Source organism: Clarias gariepinus, chromosome 23 (assembly GCF_024256425.1).
Source record: "Clarias gariepinus isolate MV-2021 ecotype Netherlands chromosome 23, CGAR_prim_01v2, whole genome shotgun sequence".
In the NCBI taxonomy this organism is placed as follows: Eukaryota; Metazoa; Chordata; class Actinopteri; order Siluriformes; family Clariidae; genus Clarias; species Clarias gariepinus.
Window position 1 is genome coordinate 11,850,592 of NC_071122.1, and position 22,740 is coordinate 11,873,331.

A 22,740-nucleotide genomic window follows, 5' to 3' on the forward strand; every position below is an offset into this window, starting at 1 on the left:
GAGGCAGGGTACACCCTGGGCAGGGTGCCAATCCATCACAGGGCACACACAAAAACACACACTCACTCACACATTACAATCAATTTGGGAATTCCAATCAGCCTAATCTGCATGGCTTTGGAGGAAACCGGAGTACCCAGAAGAAACCCAGCAAGCACTGGGAGAACATGCAAACTCCATGCACACAGAGACGGGAGGTGCAAGGCGACAGTGGTAACCACTACACAGCCGTGCCGCCTCCTATATGACCATTCGTGACCTAAAATTTAAAAAAGAAACACAGTATTCAAATAAAGAAATAAATTTTGGAATGAGAGAAAAAATTATACAAATATAGAAGACTTTTTACTAGCTGTAAAATTTATAATATGTTCAAGTACTAAGATAGAATGGAAAAAGAAGTGTATGAGATGTTAAGTTCAAAGGCTATGCAGGTTAGATAGCCTGTACATTTAAGTTGGTCCTTATTTGTTTGAAAAAATGAGCAATGTGCAAAGTTCCATAGGCAACTTGCAGGCCGTGTGCATTTAAACATGTATGCTTATATAATAAAGGGCGGCATGTCCATCCTCTGTGTGTTTTGTTCGGCTGATTTACATGTAAAGTGGTTAAGGATAAAAAGGAGACAAGGGCAGCACATGCACTCGGTAAAGAAGGTGAGAAACTCAGGATTTGTGATGAGATCTGCATGCTACAGCAAAGTTAAGCGAGCTGGACGTTACAAAGAAGAAAAAAAATCGATTCGCTTCAAGTCGGGATTTCATTCGCCTCCAATTACGAGGGCCGGAGAGCTTACGGACCATGCATCAGTATCAGGCCACCTCTCACCTGCTCTTGAAAAGATTAAGGCTGACATTTCCTGTCCACAGGCTTAAAAAAACTGAGTGTTAGTTACGTCTCCAGACTGTAAGACTCCTTTCTTTCTAAAAGCACCCAAGCCCTTTTAAAGTGTATTAATTTTCACTGGAAAGCTGCAAATTACAGTTCTTAACCCATTTTATACACACACACACACCCCATAAAATTAATTTATCCACATAACTCGAAGCTCATGTATCAACAACATAAATCAAAACTGCTAAAGTTTAAAGCACAATCAGATCTGGTCTCACTCAAATATTTCCCTAAATTACAGCTGTTTAAATCTCTGAACACAAATTGCATCACTTAGCAGACTGTGTTCACCGAGAAACACTGGCCTTCACAATGCAACACTCTGCTTTCAGATGAGTCTCACTCAAGCTGCACCTGTGCAAACTTAACTGGAAGAACGCTTTAATCGTGTATCAGAGTATAAAAGAGGCCTCAAGTGACTTACACAGGTGTTAGGCAAGTTAACCGTGCCTTTAGAGAAGAGAATAGGTGAGTAACCACTTGAGAAGTTTTATAGTAATCTCTACAGTAGTTACACAATACCATACAGTAACTTTATGGTTTCTATGGATATCCACAGTGCTCACAGAAATGTACCCTATAGTGCAATGTTTGTCTTAGATTTATGTAATGGAGTAAAATAATGCCATCATCTAGAGAGTTCTGGAAGACGATGTCCATTTAGCAAATAATGACCAGTTCAGCCTGTCCAAAATCAACTATGTCTTTGAGCGCTGACTGAGTTTACCAAGTATAGCATGTCACTATGTACCTCGGTGCTCCTGTATGTAGGCCTTTTGCCTGATGAGTGCTTGAATATGTTGCAAGGGCTCTTCCCTGTGAATATCTCTTGATTGACGAGGCAGGGTTCAAACCTGCAGAAGACCAGGTGGCAAGGGAGGAATGGTATTGGCAACCGTGGCTTTGTGACTGTCCCTGGGCAGAGTGACAGAAATGTCACCATGTGTGCAGCACATTATGGTCAGCGTGGGGTCATGCATCACCATGCACAACTTGGTCCCTATAACATTCCCAGTTTGCTAACAGTACTAGATGAACTCAAAAATCTCTCATCCTCCCAAGTACTGTAGGTTTGTCATTTGGGATAATGTGAGTTTCCACCAGGCCTCTCTGATCCACAACTGATTCACCAACACCCCACATTTCGTAGCACTGTACTTTCCACCATATTTACGAGTTTGAATTCCAATGAAGGTATTATTTTCAGCATGGCGGTGCAAAGTGTACGAACGCAGACCCCACGAGTGTGTGGCACTACTCCAGGCAACGGAGAATGCTTGTCATGCCATCCACACAGATGAATGCCAGGGATGGAGTTGCCATGCCAGGAGTTTTTTTTTCTCCCCCCTTTTGCATGGCCAAGGAGAACATCGCAGCCTGACCTGACCTGGATCAGAGGAGGGATGCGGAGTGATCTGTTTTATTGCAATTTCTTGTTAGTTCAGCTGAATGCTTAGTATTTATGTTGTAACACTGATTTTCTTTGTAGCATTTCTCTTTATCCATACTATACTTACTGTACTTTGGTGAAGCTTTTTGAGTTTTACTACATGCTATAAAAAACAGTTAACATTTTTGTTGCATATACATATAGTACTGTAAATGACAAACTCTACAGAAAAATAAAAAACACAAAACTTTTTTCCACTCTCATGCATTCATTCTTCTTCTTGAGGACTAGTCAACCCTCCTTATCAGACTCAACTAGTACTGGTTAACCGTCCTAGTCTAGCTTCCTACATACATTGGATTTATTATCAAGTCACATTTATCAGCAAAAGAGACAAAATATAGATTCATTTTATTTAATGCAATAGAAGCCAATTGTGTGACTTGACTGTAAAGAGGGATTAAATCACATACCAGTCCTAAAAGTGGTTTTATGATTAACTATACAACAATACAGAAATAATAGCAATGAAATCTGTTAGATTTATCATGAAAGTCTTCTCATATTAGCTCACTGCCCATTTTTTTTTCACCAGCACTCGGCTTTTCATGCTTGCCCCAACTTCTGACCTTTGGCAAAAAAAAAAAAAAACGTTTGACGTCATTCAGCACTTTTCACATTTTTCCCCCACCACTAGCAGCTTTGCTGTGTCCAGACAGACAGCCGAAAGTGCTTTTTACATCCACTTGCCTTGCAGCTGCTCTACAAAAGATATAATGGAGAAAAATGCCCAGTATGAAATACAATGAAGTAAGTGATGTTGTTGTTTTGGTATTTTAGTCTACATACATTTTTTGTCCATACTTATTTTAATCCATATTAATTATTTTCTTAGATAAAGGAGCAGATAAAAGCAGGAAGGTTTTTTTGGGTAACTGTGATGCTTGGATGTTGTCATCCCCCCTCTTACACAGGGCTATAGAAAATGGATGGATGACTAGACTATCCAGGGTCACCCAAATGGGAACTCCTTTTAAAATCTGGTTCCTCACAAACTTTCGTCTTCTTTTGCATCGTCTCCTCTGGCTCGATCATTAGAAACAAATTAATAACTTTTTTTGATATCAAAGTGTGCCCGATATCTCTTTTCACGTCCATGACTTAATGTTTTCCTTAATTGACTGACTTCGGTAGTAGTTTCTAGAAGTCATTTGAGGGTGATGACTTAAAACACACTAGGACAATGAATGTGTAAAAGTGTAATGAGGACCACCAGCCAGCATATCTGCAAAAATTAATTCTGGAAATCGGACAGCAGCAGTCGCTTACCCTCTGCTCCTGGCAGGACACAAACGTCTGAAAGCCTGGCGCCACTCCGAATCCCAGCTGATCAATGAAAGGCGGTTCATCCTGAGTGTGGATCTGCACTTTGATGCCAGCTTCAAAAGACGTCTCATCTGGAGGGGAAGAGAAGTGATTCAGATACGATATAGAGTGAAACTCTATTCATGGTGGCTGTAATGATTTAGGATCCTGTTTCTGCTGACGGATTTGCCAGAAAAGGCACCCGAGTCGGATTTCTCATGTTGGATCACTGACAGTTTGCTGACCAATGGCGGCTCAATATGACGGAGTAAATATTCTAGAGATATGGCAGTCTGTAATAATAGCTCTAGGGTCACTGGGATGGTAAATAAGGAATGGTTAAATATGTTTTTTTTTAAGCATTTTGGTTAAAATGTAAATTTTCTAACTATGTTGGTTTTATGTACTTTGAGATCATATTTGGACTTTTGTTTAACAAAAGAAAACAATAAATGGACCTGAATTTTTTGTTTATAATTATTGTATTATTATTTTATTCACCAAAAATACATGTAAGTACACATATATTTCAATATTCTATTTTAAAATATTGATTTTTAGAAAGAATCGTAGCAGGATTATCTGAATCTTACTTTTAACTGTTTCTCTAAATATTGACAAGAACATAAAGCCAAAGATATTTTTGTTTTTTTGTGAAATGTACTGGTTACACTACATAAACCAGTTATACATTCAGTCAGTTGCTAATTTAGGTTTAAAGAAATCACACCTAAAACAGAATAGGAGTAATTGCCTCTTCCTTTTGTATTTGTAAAGTTTTCTTTATAATTTTCTTCTCTATTTTCTGCCTTTCGAGCTCTCTCTGTCTTTTGCATGGACACCTGTAGTCCCTTGGTGTCATACTCAAAGTTAATTTAGAACTAAAAATATTCCTACCTCAGAGTAGGACATAAAAGTTATTTTAAAGCTTCCTCCTCTTTCTTCCAATGTGGAGAAGAACGGCTTCTAGGAAACCATGTGACAACACTGTTTATGGCACTGAGAGCTGCAAAGTAGGCTTCACAATATAGTGGGTGTTGTAGTTTTGACAAATTTTAAACTGCGGAAAATGGGAATAGTGAAATTAGCGACAGCTGTGTGAAAGCTTTCTGCACATACAATATAGTGGTATGTCATGTTAATCAATTGATGTTCATAGCAGAAAATCTAAAAGATGATCATAGTTTATGTAAATATCAAATCGATGAAAATTTTGCATCTTAAACTACATAAGTATTATAATAATAATAATGTTATAATGTTTTTGGTTCACATGAGCGTCCTAGGGACAATTATTTTAATGTGTGTGCCATGGATGATGCCCACAACTCCAGGGAAACAAGTGATGTGCATAAATGCAGCTTGCCTTTGGTTTATTTTAGGCTGGGTGAGGGGGAAATGTATGAAGGTGTTGTGTATGATCTGCAGTGCTGTAAGAGCAAGTTTGATTTATTAATTTTGACAGTCAGCTGTGACAAACCCGAATCCTCCCTGTTTCAAAGCTGCATCTTCCCTGTTACTAAAAACATAAAACTGCAGCCATCTGTAGAGACAGTATATGAAATGTTTGTATATTGTTTGTACAATGTTTGTTACAATGCGGCAAGCTATCTGTCACAAAAAGTATTCGACGCATCTTTCATGAGCTCTGTCTTAATGTTACCAAATCATCTCTGCTCTGCACGTCTCTGACTGAACGCCATTTGTTTGCTACTCCTAACCCCTTAGGACACCTCCAGAACGCTCCTACCTTTTTGTGGAGAGAGGGGGATTTTCTTTTTTAAGAATGTTGTTAAATTGCTCTTACTCCTACTCCTAAGAGTAGGACCAAAATTGTGTGACCCTGAGAATGTTTGGCCACTTAGAAGCAATTTCCTAATGTGAGATGCTTTTCTTTCACTCTTGTAATTGAGTATTTTAGTACTCTCTCTACAACTGGCAGCACATATTTGTGATTATCAAGGGTACTTGGTATGAGTCGAGATTGGCTACATGCTGAATGCTCATCTGCTGATGTGTTTGTAGATGGTTAAACTAAGAACGTCAGCAAGTACTCTTTTTCTTTTATCTCTCTATGGTTTCTCTGGTATGTTTTCCATTTTTCCCTCACTCTTTTTGTTTTGTTTTATATTTCATAAATACATATGTAATAAGATTTTTTTTTTATTATTTCTATCTATTACCACATTTCACTTTCATTTCCTTTGCATAACCTTTTAAAACATCAAACAAAACAACCTCTTATGTCTTTTGGAAATTTTACGCACTCATGCATCAATTTCAGCATTTTTTTTTTTCCTCTGAGACACGTTTATTTGTTTGAAATTGCCATATATGATTAAAAAAAAAATTAGGATCTGTGAAATTTTATACATATGAAATAGTAACAAGACCTACCAGAAAAATGGCTTTATCATTGTATTACACTCACTCACTCACATCCCAGCCCATCCCAGGAGACTTAGGGCACGTGGCGGGGTACACCCTGGATAGGGGGCCAATCCATCGCAGGGCACACACTTACACACCCATTCACACACTACGGGCAATTTGAAAACATCAATTAGCCTAACCTGCATATCTTTGGACTGTGGGAGGAAACCAGAGTACCCGGAGGAAACCCACCAAGCAGGGGGAGAACATGCAAACTCCTATTATATTAAAGTGTTCTGTTAAAGTTGTGGTAAAAAAGGGCACTTTGTTTTTAATATAAAACAGAATACTTACTCACTCATTGTCTATACTGCTTTATCCTGTATTCAGGGTCGCAGATTTAACATGTAAACCTAAGTAGTCCTGACTTAAAGTCAGTTGTTGCCTTACCATAACTGCATGGAACAGTTATGTAATCACATGGTCTTCTTATATATTATTAACTGAATGTTTGTTACTCTACCCTGACAATTCAGGAAGTTTACTTGATTGACACATAGTACTGTGCAAAAGTCTTGAGCCACCCCTCATTTTTTCATATTTTGCCTCCAAAGAGCCAGACTTTCTTGCATTTTTTATGTAGTCTTGAGGAATAGTTCCCAAGACTTCCTGAAGGACTTTTTTTTGGCTGTCATTTCTGGCAAGCTTTTTCAGGCGAGTCCCTGTACCTGACTAGTTTCAGAGGACTTTTTTTGTTTATTAAGCCACATAGTGACCTATAAATCATTCAATCATAAAACAACATCTAACTTAAGGCACGACCCCCTGAAAAAAAGGTGAAATGTCACAGTACAACATTTCATGTAATTTTGCTTAGTACTGTAGTTACCCAAATTATTTATTATACCAAAATCAAACATGCTACACTATTTTTACTTTATTATTAAAAGACATCTGTGAAATGAAATTTAAGTGGCTGTTTTATTAACAATTTCTTCTATTTGGTACATAGTTTTCATAGTTACATCACATTGTGAACTTGTTTTGTTTTATGCCCCAATCATTCTATCAAAAGTAATTACACCAGAACATTTTCGATGAGGTCCACAAAGATAATGTCACTTGTATATTTATTTTATGTTAACCCTTTCAAAATAAAGTAAACTACATGGACACAACAAAATGTGCATCACATCATCATCCTTTTACTCTAAACTACTGATAATGCAATGCAATACCTTATGAGCCACATCAGCTCTCACCAGTAGTCTATTACAATGTGAAGGCACAGATATAGAAATTACAAAGGCAGCCTTAATTTAAAAGGTTCCATAAATGTACCTGTTCTGATAATAATTTCTACCTCTACCACACTACTGAATGCTTAATTCCAAAAACAGCATGTTTAATACAGTTTAATGGCCAAACTTACAGTGTGTGGACACCGGACAATCACATCCATTTGTGGACCATTCTCAAACTTCTGCCACAAGGTTGTAAACACATGATCATATAGGATGCTAAATTAAGAGTTAACTTTTACTTAAATTGAATTGTGCTGTGCAAGACATGGTTTGCCACGACCGAAGCAAAAGAGCTTGAGTATCCTTTACAGAACCCTAACCTCGAGCCTAATAGATACCCATGTGATGAACTATTGTAAACCTCTTACTGCACCCTAGACCGCCTTATTTGCCCTCATTGCCTGACCGGACTAATGTCCAAGTGGGTAATTGAGCACAAATTCCCACACTTTCAAATCTAGTGGAAAACCTTCAGAACAGAGTGTAGGCTTGTAGCAAAACAAGGCGATTTTCAACAAGATAATGAAGGCGAAATTGATCAGGTGTCCACAAACATTTGGCCGTACAGTAACAACTTGCACTTAGCCAGTATAATGCATGGATGTATTACCAGTATTACCAGGAACTTGTTTTCTAAATATACCACAACATTAAAATAAATTGTGAATAATAAAAATGTAAGATGCTGTTTAATAGTGTTAATAGATACAGGGAAAGAAAAAGACAATTCGAAATATAAAAATGGTAAAGGTGTTAGGGTTAGTAAAAGAAAGGAAGACTGAGCTTTGTTTTGATTCGCAAAAAGAGAGCTTAACTTAAAATGTTTGAGAACCACCAATTTAATAAATAAATAAAAAATGTAAATTGCTGTGGTATAAGAGGAATAAAACATTTTAGAATGTATGAGATACAAGATATAATAATCAACTTTCACAGAAACTGTTTCATCACAACATGTCATTATTGATTATAATTTAATAACTTAATTATTAGTTATAACCAAATAATTATTTGCCTATAATAGCATTTCCCATCATGTTTTATTTCTTACTGGATATGATCTTCGATGGAAAAAAAACAAAACATCTCAACATACAAGGAGCAAATTTCATAAAACAGGCCATTACTATAAACTGTAAAGTTGTGGCCATTCTAACTGAGCGAGCATATACAGTACACTGCAAAACTTTTAATCAGTTTGTATCTAATCAGTTAGCTGCAGATGCACAATAGACAAACAGAATAATAAGTCTTTCGCTAATGCACGCCTTGGTAATTCAGTGTCAGTTCTCTATTATGCAAACTCCTTTTTCTTCATTACCATGATGAGAAAATAAACTTAAAACAAACATGTAGATTAAAATGATACACTCCCAGGTTGAAACTTATATTTTCTAATGTCATAACTAGAACCTTCCTGAATAATATGTTTTATGATGAATAAGTGACTAAAAAGATATTTTCTTTATCTATAGTAAACAGATTTCAGTGATAAATATTTTATCCATATTAAAAGAAAATACTAGACTGTTTAGAAAAAAACAACAAACAAAGAAACAAATGAACAAAAGAACCTCATAATTACCAAAGCAGGTACACGGAGAAGTATGGTCCTCAAGTGGATCTTGGTTCTTCCAAAGTATTTACTTTTTCCTTTTACACTCAACACTTTTTTATTTGACATTGCCTGCAGCGATCTCGCAAAGTAAGGAATAAAACATGATGGAGTATGTTGGCTGTTATACGAAAGTAATCAAAAATAGGGATGCTATGATACAGCCTGAGGTACTGTTACCACCCAGGAATGTATTATTTCCCTGTGCCAATTGTTTCATTTTGCTTATACAACAGCAATTTCCCAATTAATACTTTAAATATAGTAATTAAAAGAATAGCAACGCTATTTTACCCATTCAAAGTCACAGTCAGAAAATTAATTGCCTTCTGACCAATCAGAATTGAGAATGGTTCGATAGGTCGCACTTTTTGACAGCTCCCGCAAAAATCAGAAATAAACTGACATTTTGAAGGATTATAAGTTTCGCATAATAAGTTTCATTATAAGTCTAACTAGCTTGGGATTTTCAAGTACTTACTGGTGACAAGGTGAAAGCGAGTGGGAAGCAACAAACCTTGAGAGAAAAAAAGCAGTGCGAAATAGGCCCCACTTCACCAAGCTCTCTTGTGAGTGCTAGGCAATGGGACGAGGCCTCACAGTGGTCGACAGACGTTACTATTCTGGTGGCCATTAACTCGTTATGTTCCAAACTGCGAGCTACGAAGGCAGAAATTTGACAGACGATCGACATTTGGATTGCCTCTACCATTAGAGAGAAATAACCGCTCTTAAAACGGAAACCCAGGCAGCTATTCAGGCCTTGCAAACTACGACAGCGCAACATGGCTCTACCCTTGCTGATCTAGAGCGGTCAGCCACACATTCATCGGATGCCGTATCCAAGCTTCAATCAGAGGTAAAGCAGCTAAGCTCGGAAGTGAATACACTGACAGATAAATGCATGGATTTGGAGGGAAGACCTAGACATCGAAACGTGCGGATTGGCAGACTAAAAGAAGGGACCGAGCGGGGCAAGGAGATTGATACATTTATCTCTGAACTTCTGAAAGAGCCGCTCTCCATGGAAGAATGTCCGCTTGTAGATCGTGCACACAGAGCTCTGCGTTCATGCCCGAATGCCACCGACCCGCCGCGCTCACTCATAGTGTGACTTCACTATTTTCGAGACGTGACAACTATCTTTAGGAAAGCTGCAGAACGAAGGGACCTTGTCTACAATGGTCAAAAAATCCATATATTTCCTAATTTTACTCCTGAAGTTGCCAAGCGCAGAGCAGCGCTCAACAGAGCAAGGGAATTACTTCGGGATAAGCCAGGAGTGCGGTACGGAACATTATTGCCAGCAAAGTTGAGAGTAACTTTCAATGGCACAAAGACGGTGCTCACTGATGCCAAAAAAGCCAAAGAATTTGCCGAGTTACATTTTGGTGCTGGCCGAAAAGATGCCGGCAGTAGTGGTTGATACTACAGTAACTGCGTCGCTCTGGGCAACAAATAAGATAACATTAATTCAATATTCAGGTTTAAGGACGCTTTTTTAATTATTATTATTTTTTTTTAGAAGGGGAGACAATTTACTGTGGTTTCTTGGAATGTTAAATGGCTGAATCAACCAGTGGGGTAAGGCGCTGGCACATTTAAAATTTTATTTAAAGCCAATTTTTCCCCTTTAGTGGCTAAATTGCAAGATAATATTCAGTTCTGGAGATCCCTGCCCATCTCTTTAGTGGGAAGGGTCAATATTATCAAAATGATCTTTCTCTCCCAAATTCTATATCTTTTTTAAAACATCCCAATATTTTTACCAAAAACTTTTTTTAAACAACTAGATTCCATTAATATACCATTTTTGTGGGATTACAAAGCCCATATAATAAGTAAATCTAAAGCTGTAGGTGGAATGTCTCTTCCAGATTTTGCCATTTACTACTATGCTTGTGCTCTTCGCACTATCATAATATGCCTAGATCATACGGTAGCACACTCAACTTGGATCCAATTGGAAAGAGAGGCATGTAGTCTTTATGATATTGGTGCAGTCATACTGTCAGACAAGTCACTATATAACTACAACTGTATAATTCATAGTACAGTTCGTATTTGAAAGCAGATCAAATAAAAATTAGAAATTAAGCCACTGTCTTTCCTTTTACCAATCAGTGGGAATTCTGCTTTTACATAGTGAAAGAAGGTGTTCAGAATATTGGAAACCTATTCATAGATGGCGTGTTTGCATCCTTTAGACAGCTGCAGGATCAATATGTCCTGCATGCAAGTAACGTTTTTAAATATTTGCAAATCAGGGACTATGTAAGAAAGTATATACCTTGTTTTAATGAGGCTAATCCTGCTAGGTTGGATGATCTTTCAGGGCTTGGGGGTGGGGTCAGACATCTGATATCACTATTATACAACTCATTGCTATCAAAGAACTTACCTTCTACAGAGAGTTTAAAATTGCAGTGGAAGCAAGACTTGGGGGAGGAGATATGTTTAGAACTATAGACTGCTGCACTAAAGAATATTCATACATGCTCTGTCAACTCTAGGCATTGCCTCATTCAATTTAAAATTATCCATCGACTTCACTACACTAAAACTAAATTACACCGACTTTTTCCAGATATCTCCCCATTTTGTGACAAATGTCAGACAGACTCCCTTACATAGTTATGTTCTTTGTTCTAAATTAATTTCATTCTGGACTAAAGTGTTTAAAACTCTGTCTGATATTTTACAAAGTGACTTAAAGCTTGACCCACTTCTTGTGATATTTGGAATTTCTGATAAAATCATGTCACTCCAAGAATTTTAAAAGCAACTGTTGTCCTATGGACTTATTGTGGCAAAGTAACTTATTCTAAAGTTTTGGAAAACGACAGAAACCCCGTCAGCTAAATTATGGTTGGAAGAATTGATTATGGTACTACTAATGTAGATACTACATTTGGAAAAAAAATAGATTCCTTATGGTAAAGAAATTGGACTCTTCTCCTTTTATCTTGAAAATGCAGGCTAAGTAACCATGTGGTGTTGACCGCACCATTAGTGTGGCATGATATTTTAGTTCCTAGGGTGGGCAGGGAGGTAGGGAGTTGTTTTGTTTTGTTCCTTATGTTTGTGGTGTATGTATGTTTTTTTTTTATTTTGCTGTTTGTTATTCAGTTTATTTATTTTTGTTTATAATCTAAAATCTTGGTATGTAACAATATCTGTTGAATTATTTCAGTGAATACCTTAATAAAAAATATTTAAACTAGAATTTATGTGCACTGAAAATCCCATTCGGTTTCCTCGGTATAACTGAAGCCATTGTCTGGTGCATGATCATTTAGAAAAACTTACAATTGATACAATGACATACTACTGGCAAAATAAAGTCACACAGTCTACTATTGCATTGTAACTTTGATTATGGTGCACAATGCGGTGACCAGTTCACGCGTGAAAATGATCTCTCATGCTCACAGAACCACTCGGAACTTTTATGGCTTTATTCCTGAAATATGCCTGATCAGAAAAGAAAAACTCCATAGTTGTGATAACCATGGTCATTCAGTAGATTTAGGTAGTCAGCTGACTTTATTTATTTGCCACATAACACTGCTGAGCCTAGACCTGACGAACTGAAGCAACCCCAGGTCATAAACACTGCGTCCAGAGGCTTGTATAGTGGGTACTATGGGTGCATGACTTTCTGCATACTCTGAAGGGATCATGGCTCTGGAATAGGTCCATGTGGGGACTCATCAGACCTCATGTCTTTTTTTGTTCCAGTGCTCTTTCTTTATTCACATTAGCACATACTTCATGTTTTCATGTCCATTTTGGTTAATTCCTAAGCATCCCCATCCAACTGGCTTCTCCCTCTGCTCCAGCATGATGCTCCTAATCAGAGGTGGGTAGAGTAGCCAACAACTGTACTCAAGTAAGAGTAGATGTACTTCAAAATAATATTACTCAAGTAGAAGTAAAAAGTAGTCATTCAATATATTACTCAAGTACTGAGTAACTGTTTCATTGTAATGTCCAATTTATTATTATTTTTTTTTTTATTATTCTAAAATTACATTATTTTATCATTTTCCAGACAAAAAAATTTCCAGTAAAATTTCTGACATTTCCACATAATAAAATAAATAAAAATAAATATCTTTACAAAAAGCAAATTAAGGAACAAGAAGCACAAATTTCCTGATCTGATCCTGATTTTTTCACAACATAAAGCTTTTGAAACCAATACCTCCTGTAGGTAACATACTGTATGTATGTTTAAACAGTGTAAACTGATTCCAGTGTAAGTTATACAGTATATTGAGTTGCCCTTCAAATGGCTCAGCAGATGTCTAATGAAAATAACATTACAACGTGTACCAGAACTTTCACTTTACCATAAACTGTGTCTAGCAGAAAAAAAATGTAAGAAACGTATATATTTAGCCTGTAGTTTATTTGCTAATTATATATGTTAACATTGCAACATTAAATAAAACAGCTAAACAAACCGCAACGTTTCCTTCACTGTACAGTGGCTTTAAATTTTTTTCCTGCTATGCATACAGTTTATGTGTGGTCATGTGACTAGATATGGTTATTTTTATTGCGGCTCAATGGTCAATCGGAGTCATGTGATTCATGAAACACAGTCATGTGGTAGATCCCCGGCTGCATTTATCTGCCAAAAAAATAATAATACAGTGGAACCCTGGATTACGAGCTTAATTCGTTCCGGGAGGGCTTGTATTTCAAAAAACACTCGTAAACCAAATTAAATTTTCTCATAAGAAATTATGGAAACTTAAGCCCAAAAATATAAATACATAAAAATAATTAACACAAAATATAACACTTTCCCGACAGATAAGTGTTTCCGTTTATGCGCGCAGGTGCTCTGTGTGTATGTGTGTGTGTGTTTGGGTCTGTCGTTATATGTGTGCGCACACGCTGCCGGTTCACAAACACACACACACACACACACACGCTAAGGGCGAAAGAGAGAGAGTGTGTGAACCAGCACGGTATCAAATTACGCATGCGCACACACATAACGACAGGCTTAGGAAGAAAATTTATTTTTAACCTTCTAATAAAAAAAAGTAAAAATAAATCCCGACAGATAAGTGTTTCTGTTTATGCGCACAGGCACACACACAAACACACAGACACGCTAAAGGCAAGAGAAAGAGAATGTGTGAACCAACATGGTGTCAAATTACGCGCGTGCACAGGCTAAGTCAGAAATTATTAACCTTCTAAAGAGACTTTCTTTTGCTTTACACACGCACACACGTGTTATAAGAAACAGTACACGCTCGCTGGAAACACAAAATAAAATATGTTTTGCACACACGCGTGGTTACAGTGTTTTAGTAAACAGTACATGCATGCACGGATGTTGAGTATACCAGTGAGAGACGCGCACTAAAACCCAGCAGGGAAGACGATTACCCACAATTCCGCAGCACAAGAGAGAGAAATAACGTTGGCTCAGTTGTGATCATGTAACGCTCAGCATTAAAACAAGAAGTGCATATGTGATACATGATACTCGGTGCTCGTAAACCAAGACTTGCTCGTTTTTGAGTCAAAATTTATTAAAAATCTTTGCTCGTTTTGCAGAACACTTGCAAACTGTGTTACTCGCAATCCAAGGTTTCACTGTATCTAATGTGTAGAATAAATGGTTAGAAAAGTAACATGTGTGTCGCAGAATGTAGCAGAGTAAGAGTGGCAAATCTCCTCAAGTAAAAGTTAAAAGTATGGTGCAGTAAAACTACTCATAGAAGTATTTTTTTAAGTAAATGTAACAGAGTAAATGTAACTCGTTACTACCTAACCTCTGCCCTTATAGTGAACATAACCTCACTAGTGACCGTACAGTAGCTACCAAGATGGCTCACACGACCCTCAATGCAACATAGCCCCACCTGCACCTGTGTTCAATTACTAAAAGAAAATACCCTTCCTTCTTTATTTAAAAAAGGCTCAGCTCTCCGTTAATATGTCAGTTTGTCTCCTTCACGTCATTTTTGAGCTCTCCACCTACAGTATCTTCCTGTTTCCTGGATTGGCCTGCGTATCTGACTCTACCTGTTTATGACCTGCTCTCAGCCTGCTCTCTGTATACATACCTACTCTCTGGATACCTGACCCTTGGACTGATAATTGGATTTTTCTATTCGAGTGTTTTTCTATTTCTAGCTCTTTTCCTGTTTCCTGGTTGTGCCCATGAACCTGACCTCTGCATGTTTGGACTTGCCTCTTGTTGGTAACCCTCGCTGCCTGTTTATACAGATACAGTACACATATTTACTGGATATCTGACCTTGAATTGTTATTTGGATTTCGGATTCTGCCAGTTTGTCTGAGTCTTTGAATAACAACCTAGGAAGTGAAGTTTACTCTCTCTATCCTGTCTGTCCTGCTACATCTGCCTGCTAATCAGTTAGTTATCTAACTGTTTCCTGCTGTTCCAGGGTGCCATGTCAGTCCATCCACGTACTGCTGCTTCCTGCCTGTGCCTGGAGCACCGTGAGCATTTAGAGTCCTCCCACAGCCTTGGTAGAATGTTCTCCTACATTCTCCCACCTCTGATGTTCACCAAGTCCTCATCTTCATTCTCTTGCACAGTTTATGCACTATTATTGAATCTTTACAGTAAATATGGAAAAGCCTTCATCTGATGTCTTGCTTTTGGGTCCTTTTTTAAGTCTTGTTACAGTTTTCTTATGATCACACAGCTGTTTAGTCCCAACTGAGTGAGTTCTTGCCACACTGTGTGTGGAAACTTTATTTTCCGTACTTAATTTCACAATTAAACATCACAGTGATTACTACTATTTTATTTATAAAAAATAATATGATGGTTCAAAACATTGCTTCCACAATTTATTATTATTATTATTAATATTATTCGGCTAGGAAGTGAATTATAGTCTAAATTGGTTAGATAATTGTACAAATGTAAGGTTATATATATTACACACACCTAAGATCATACAGCCATGAACGACTTTTACAGATATTTACAAAAAAGCCACAGTGTTCATGGTAACACCATAAGATGAGATGAAATTCTACAAATCTAGCTTTATTGGCAAAGGTCATCAGGAAAGTGGTAATAAAATGCTTTATAGAACATTAAGTCTATACTGTCCTTGATTAAATCATGTGTATCAAATTGCTTTGCTGAAAAGCTGCCAAGCTCTTAGCTTGTCTTATAGCCTGCTGTATATTTACTCTGACAAAGACAGCTTACAGCATGTACTGAAAATGCATAGCCTTAACTGTGATGCTCTTTTGCTGTGATCTCTAATCATGGTTGCAATGCCACCTCAATAATGAATATGTGAATAATTGGATGCTAAGCATTATAGAGAAATCAATATTAACTGTCGGTGTAGGCTCAGATGTGTCTTGTTTTATGGATTTTACATTAACTAGTGGGATGGCATGGTACTCGAGCTCCATACACAACATAATGGATCGGACTCATTGATTAAGCGGTTTGTCTTTCATTTTACCAGGTAATTATAATAATAATAATAATAAAAAGTCCAGTGGTCACAATACACATCTATGTAAGGCATCATCAGCCTTGAAGTAAACATGGCGGAAACACCTATGCAGCTTAGAGAACAAAGTTAAATCCTTCTCACCAAATATGTGTACAATATACCAGCATTAAAAACAATAAACATGTTATACAGGCTAATATATAGCATTATATTCATGACTCATTGTGGAATAAAAATTATTTATTTTTTTTTCCAACGCACTTTAACTGTATTTTCACTTGCACAAACCCTTTTTCTCTATCTTAACAAAGCATTTCTCTGCTCGCTCTGATTGGCACAGGTGACACAAAGCCAGCCTTAATTGGCTGTTTCAGGTAATACAGCACACACGTACAGTGAAATATATGTTGTGTTCAGATAGCATTTCCTTGCTTATTCAGTCCAGGATAAAGAAATCACAGCAGCGATTGTTAAGGCCATATGTGGTAGTAGAAAATGCAGGCTTCGGAAAAACATCTAAAGCTACAGAGAAACATTTTTGTTGGATTATCAGAATGTTATGTTTTTGAGAAATATTATTTGCATTTTGCTGCTTAAATGGGTTTCATTTACATATTTAATCAAACAAGTGCTAGAAAAGAGAAATTTTCTACAGTCTCACACTTAGGAATTTATAAGATTAAAAATGTATTAACTGATAAAGTTTGTTTTGCATGATGGGGTTGGAGGCTCAAGCAGTTAAGGCTCTGGTTTTCTGATTGGAGGATCAGGGGTTTGAGCCCTCCCACTGGCAGGGTCACCATAGTTGGTTGCTAGGAATAAGACCCTTAAACCTACCCAACATACAACCCAACGGCTGCATAAAACCTGTTCCAGACCTTATGGATCAAATGATCTGATGTGACGACTCCTATGATCAAAAGAATAAAGCCACAAAGGAAAAAGTTTGTTTTGCACAATAATACCTCTTGACTCACTTATCTTTTTACTTGTACACCACTAGAGGGTGCTTTTTCGAGAGACTTCCTGGCAAAGAAGCAGCCAATCAGAGCTCACCTTCTAAAAATTGACAAAAGTACAAAGTTTAGCAAGCAGCATTGCCAAATTAGGTGTTTTTCTATTTCCTGTAAATGGACAATTTTTTATCACCCTTGGCTGGAAAGATGTGTCTTGGTCTGGTGATAAATTTTGTGTGTATTTTAGTGAAACAAGTGAAAGCACAGAGTGAAAACGAGCATGAACAAAAATATAAAAAAAAGGAGTTTTTAATCAGAAATGAGGCCCAAATATATCATGGAATACAGTGGCAGTAAAACTGCATTTTGTACTATAATGATTATGATTAAAGTTGTTTCAAATTATTTTGTGACTAACCGTGGGGAGGGGGATCCCTACCGATTAACGGCAATCTGTTAAACTATTAATATTATCATCTCATTTGTTTAAACTGTTTTAAGTTCTTTTAATTTGTCTTACATAACTAAGTTGCTGGGACTGTCCCAAATGTTCATCTTTTACTAAATGTTACTATTAATAATAAATGATTTACTGATTATTGATAGTTATTTGTTCAACTATTATTTAGAAAAAATTAGCAATCCTAGTATTTATGTATATCTTACTAAGTTTAGCTAAAAAGTTATATGATTTATTTAATTAGTGTAATATTTGAGTGAAAACTTTCTAGCTCTGTTGGATAAGGAGAGTAGAGATAATAAATAATGAAAATTATGATAATGCTAGATAAACCTATTCCAGCATCACTGCATGTCTTTGCACAAAGCAGAGTCTACAAAGTTATGATCACAAAATCTATAAAGACATGCTGAGGATGGTGTGAAAGAACTCAAGGGTTAATAAACTTTTGGCCATAAAGTATAAGCATAAGAAAATGCGTTAGGTATGAACAACATTTATAAAAGATTTTTTAACATACAAATAGTACATTTTCATTATCACAGTCAAGTACATCCTCTTAATTTACCCTTGATGCACCATCTGTCTCATTATCCCCTATGCTTTCCTTTTATGGTCAATGCTTCCTGTTCTTATTACCCTGTTGCTAAGGTAGTTAATTATTTCCACCTGTTTCCCATCACTTCTCATTATGCTGCCTATTTATACCCCTCTGGGTATAAAGATTGCAGGCAGAAGTTGTCTTCGGATTCCTGTGGTTTTATTAAATGTCTGTCTTTTCTTTCAATAATGTGACATTAATCAGTCTATAGTTGGTGAAAAAGAACCACACCGCGCTGTTGTGGAGAGATTCTGTATTCAGTGTTATGGACAGGGCATTACTGAAAAATGCTGGAAGCTACTACTGACCCAAATTCACATCAAATAATGTTCAGGAGGCACCCCTGGAGCGGTGACGCTGCACTTTATTCGTATTAAGAAAAATAACGCAGTAAAGCAGAACCATTTAAATGAACCATTAGAGATGTTAATACAAATGTGACCTAAAAAATGCCTCAGTGAACAAACACTTTATTCATCTTTGCCACAGGGTCACTATAATACAGCATCACTAATGAGCATGACTTGTGTGTTTAGTATGAAGAAAAGATCAATAGAAGCACAGAAATGCCTTGGTTGTGAACTAGTCTTGACTATGTGTTGACACACTCGCAGGCAGGAGACTTACATTTAGTTAGGGATATATTTATTTACATGAGTGCTTTTCCTATTTGCTCTAAATTTGAATTAAATAAGTAAAAGTTCCCTTTGATATTACTTATAATGTGTGAGAAGAAACACCATTTTCATTAGTTTACTATTTATTACCCCAAAAATGTAGACAATAACAGAGATAGCCCCAAATAACAAAAATTGACAATGTCAGTAGCGGGTGTTTCCACCATTTTCCGCAATGACAACTTGACAGCGACGTCTCATGCTCCTTACTAGCCTCATGATGTTCTGAGGCAATGCGTTCCACTCTTCCACAAGTGCTACACGCAGCTTTGCCAGGTCACGTGGGGGTGGGGTATGATCATCCAATCTCTGCTTCAACTGGTCCCAGACATGCTCTATGGGGTTCAGGTCAGGGGACATTGATGGCCATACCATATGAGGCACTCCAACTTCCTGAAGTCGAGCTGTGACAATTCTGCCACGATATGGTGGAGCATTATCATCCATGAACAGAAAGTTGGGAGTGTGCTGGCGGAATTGGGGGATGCTGATTGGTTCTATGGTGTCTCTGAGGTAAGAATGTGCAGTGACTGAGCAATGTACAATAACCAAATCTGTTTTGCGCTGACTGGTGATGCCTTCCCAGACTGTTGCACCTCCTCCACCAAAGCAAACCCTGGGGGCCATGTTGACCTCAGCGTATCGCTCACCTCGTCTTCTCCAGCAACGCTGACGACAATCATTTCTGTGCAAGGTGACCCAACAGGTAGACCAGTGCTGCATTGTCCAGGTCACATGGTCTTGTGACCACTGCAAAGTCACAGTCAACGGTTGTCTGGCATTCAAGCCAAAGCAGTGGAGTCGGTTGCAAATGGTTTGTCTGAAAACCCTAGTACCCCTCGCATCTCGTAAACAGGCCTGCAGCTGTGTGGCAGTTGCATAACGATGTCTGAGTGCATGGGTCCTTAGGTACTGGTCATCGTTGAACGTTGCGGTCTGTCACTCATGGGGCTCCACTCCTGGGTCTGTCATTAACTCTGCTAGTAGTTCTGTGTCTTAATGCAAGTCTGCTGATGACACTTTGAGACACACCAAGTTCACGAGCAACATTCGACTGCCTGCCACCGACCCAAAGATGTGCCATGGCCAGGTGGCGCTGCTCGTCCATTAAGTGACGTTGTGTGTTCATGGCTGTTTGAATGATGAACTTGGAATGACTAACTGACAATACCAGCTTTTTATACCAACAGAATGTTGAAATTGATGCCACATTGAAAAAAGTTGTCTTTTGGGATTGGCCCCAATATAAGGAACACCTGTACACAATGAGACCATTACATGGAAAACACAAAATGAGGTGTGTCTATCACCCCAATACAATTGCCTCCCCATCCCAAAAATGTCTGAAGTGAAACAAACACCGTATGTATGACATCCACTAAGGGGAGGAGGTGTGGCCTATGTGACCGTCAGGCTCAGGGAAGAAGGTGTGGCCTATGTGACCGTCAGGCTCAGGGAAGGAGGTGTGGCCTATGTGACCCTCAGGCTCAGGGAAGGAGGTGTGGCCTATGTGACGGTCAGGCTCAGGGAAGGAGGTGTGGCCTATGTGACCGTCAGGCTCAGGGAAGGAGGTGTGGCCTATTTGACCGTCAGGCTCAGGGAAGGAGGTGTGGCCATTATTTCTGTTAGTCTCTGTGAAGGAGTTGTGGCCTCTGTGACTGTTATTCACTGTGAAGGAGGTGTGGCCTCTGTGACTGTCAGTCTCATTGGAGGAGGGATTAACCTTTGTTCCTGTCATTACCAGTGACGGTGACACAGCCTCTGTGCCTTGGTAAGAATAAAGGACCAAAGCACTTTTGATGCACAATAAACAGAGAAGGTCTATGCATCACAGACATGTCATATTAAAAGCTCTGTTATTTATATCGTATTAATCATTGACTGCTTTAAATGTATCTTTTATAAGCTCTACCACTAACCATGTTTATCTGCACATCATATTATGTCAAAAGGAAAGACACACGGCACTACATGCATCATCAGCATTCTGGAAATGCAGGTCAGACAAACAGGCACTTCACTGACTGTCTATTTAAACTGTCACTCTGTTCCTCCCATGTCAGTCTGCGTGCTTCCTTTTCAATTACGACAATGGAAGCTTAAGTTTAGCTAGGCTAAGCTATTGAGTGAAAACCAAAAGACAGACTTGAACACTCCCCACTTCCAAATGTCATCTGATGTGTAATTAACTTGTCTTGCTGTCTGTGTGGGTCTTTATCAACTGTAAGTGTGTATCTGCCACTTTCTCCATGTGAGGAGCGCTTGTTTTCTCCATTGGAGACAGAGAAATGATTGCAAAGATTGGTTTAAAAGTGCCATGACATCATTACATGACTTCTTGTCAGACTGACTTCACCGCATTGACACAGAGCTGGGGATCAACAGGAGCACCACGAATTCTGCTTGTACTCATTGTACTCATTAGTGTAGTCAAGCAAGGAGAAAGATGGAAGAATGAAATGCATACCTGGCAGAAAAGGTATTGATAAACTGTTTTCTTTACCGAATTTTATAGTGGAAACATCGCATTTGCATTCAAATTAGCTTAGGAGTAATCTACGTAAAAAAAGAAGGGGGGAGAAAAATAGTCATTATATCTGACTTAAATCTTAACTTTTATTTTTTTTTTATTTTATTAAAATTTCATGACTAACGAAAACATCATTGTTTTAATTTTATCGTGTTTTATACAGTATAAAACCCCACATAGTTTATTTTTTTGCCTCCTTTAATTGCTTATTGAGATATTATTTATTTAGACACAATTCCCATCTAGCTGTTCAAGCTTTAGTGGCTCGTCTCTCCTGTGCGACATCTTAGTGTGCTAGTGTGCCCGTGGCATTTGTTGCCCAGCATTGAGCTATAAAGAGTCAGTGAGTGTGTAAAATTGTGTGTTTTACCTGTCTCTCCCCATACTGGCAGGTACTCGTCCTGTTGAATGTCCAGCATTAGTTCCAGGCCGTTGCCCATGCCCCCTTTCGTGGTGATGCGGAGTGGCTGTCCATCATCGCCAGAGTTAAATGTGTAGCATTTGCCATATCGAGTAAAGATCTGAAAAGAAACAAAATGAGAACAAAGCATCAGCAAATGTCATCTGGCGCAATCAAAGGCTTTAATTATTGCAACAAAAGATGCAGTAGCCCGTTTATAGACAAAAATAGTCTTATAGACACATAGGATTATATACAGTAGAATTTCTGTGATGACATACTGTTGGCCTTTAAGCAGCTTTCCAAATTCTACCTTTTACTTACTAGCAGATTTAAGTATATGATAATAATCACAGCTTTCTCATCAGGTAGGATTTAATGTTTAAACTATCATTCTTCCTAATTAAAACATTGTTTAAGTAGAATATGTCTAGTTCACAGTCAGTGATTAAACACATCAGTTTATGACCTATTTTTCCCTCACTACAGTATCTTTGCTGTCTGGCAGGTGATTAAGGTCGCAGTGTGTGCACTCGCACCATTTTTTAAGGCGATTTACACATACATTATTTAAAAAAACTTTGGAACTGAAAAAAAAATCTGAATATTATGGATATAATATAGTGATATAGTGGCAGAAAGTCCTGGCAGAATTAACCCCTGCACGCATACAGTCATGTTCCAAAGTCAGTGC

General features: G+C 37.9%; 1 protein-coding gene across 3 annotated transcripts in view; it reads right to left on the reverse strand.

The window, feature by feature from the left end:
• Positions 1-22,740, reverse strand: part of asic1b (acid-sensing (proton-gated) ion channel 1b) — a 353,138-nt gene that overhangs the window by 39,638 nt on the left and 290,760 nt on the right. For all 3 annotated transcript variants that reach the window (XM_053483969.1, XM_053483967.1, XM_053483968.1), the window contains 2 exons: positions 22,017-22,167; positions 3,614-3,741 (listed from right to left, as the gene is read on the reverse strand). In XM_053483969.1, coding sequence (XP_053339944.1) covers positions 3,614-3,741; positions 22,017-22,167 — 279 coding nt within the window. The remainder of the gene's footprint in view (positions 1-3,613; positions 3,742-22,016; positions 22,168-22,740) is intronic.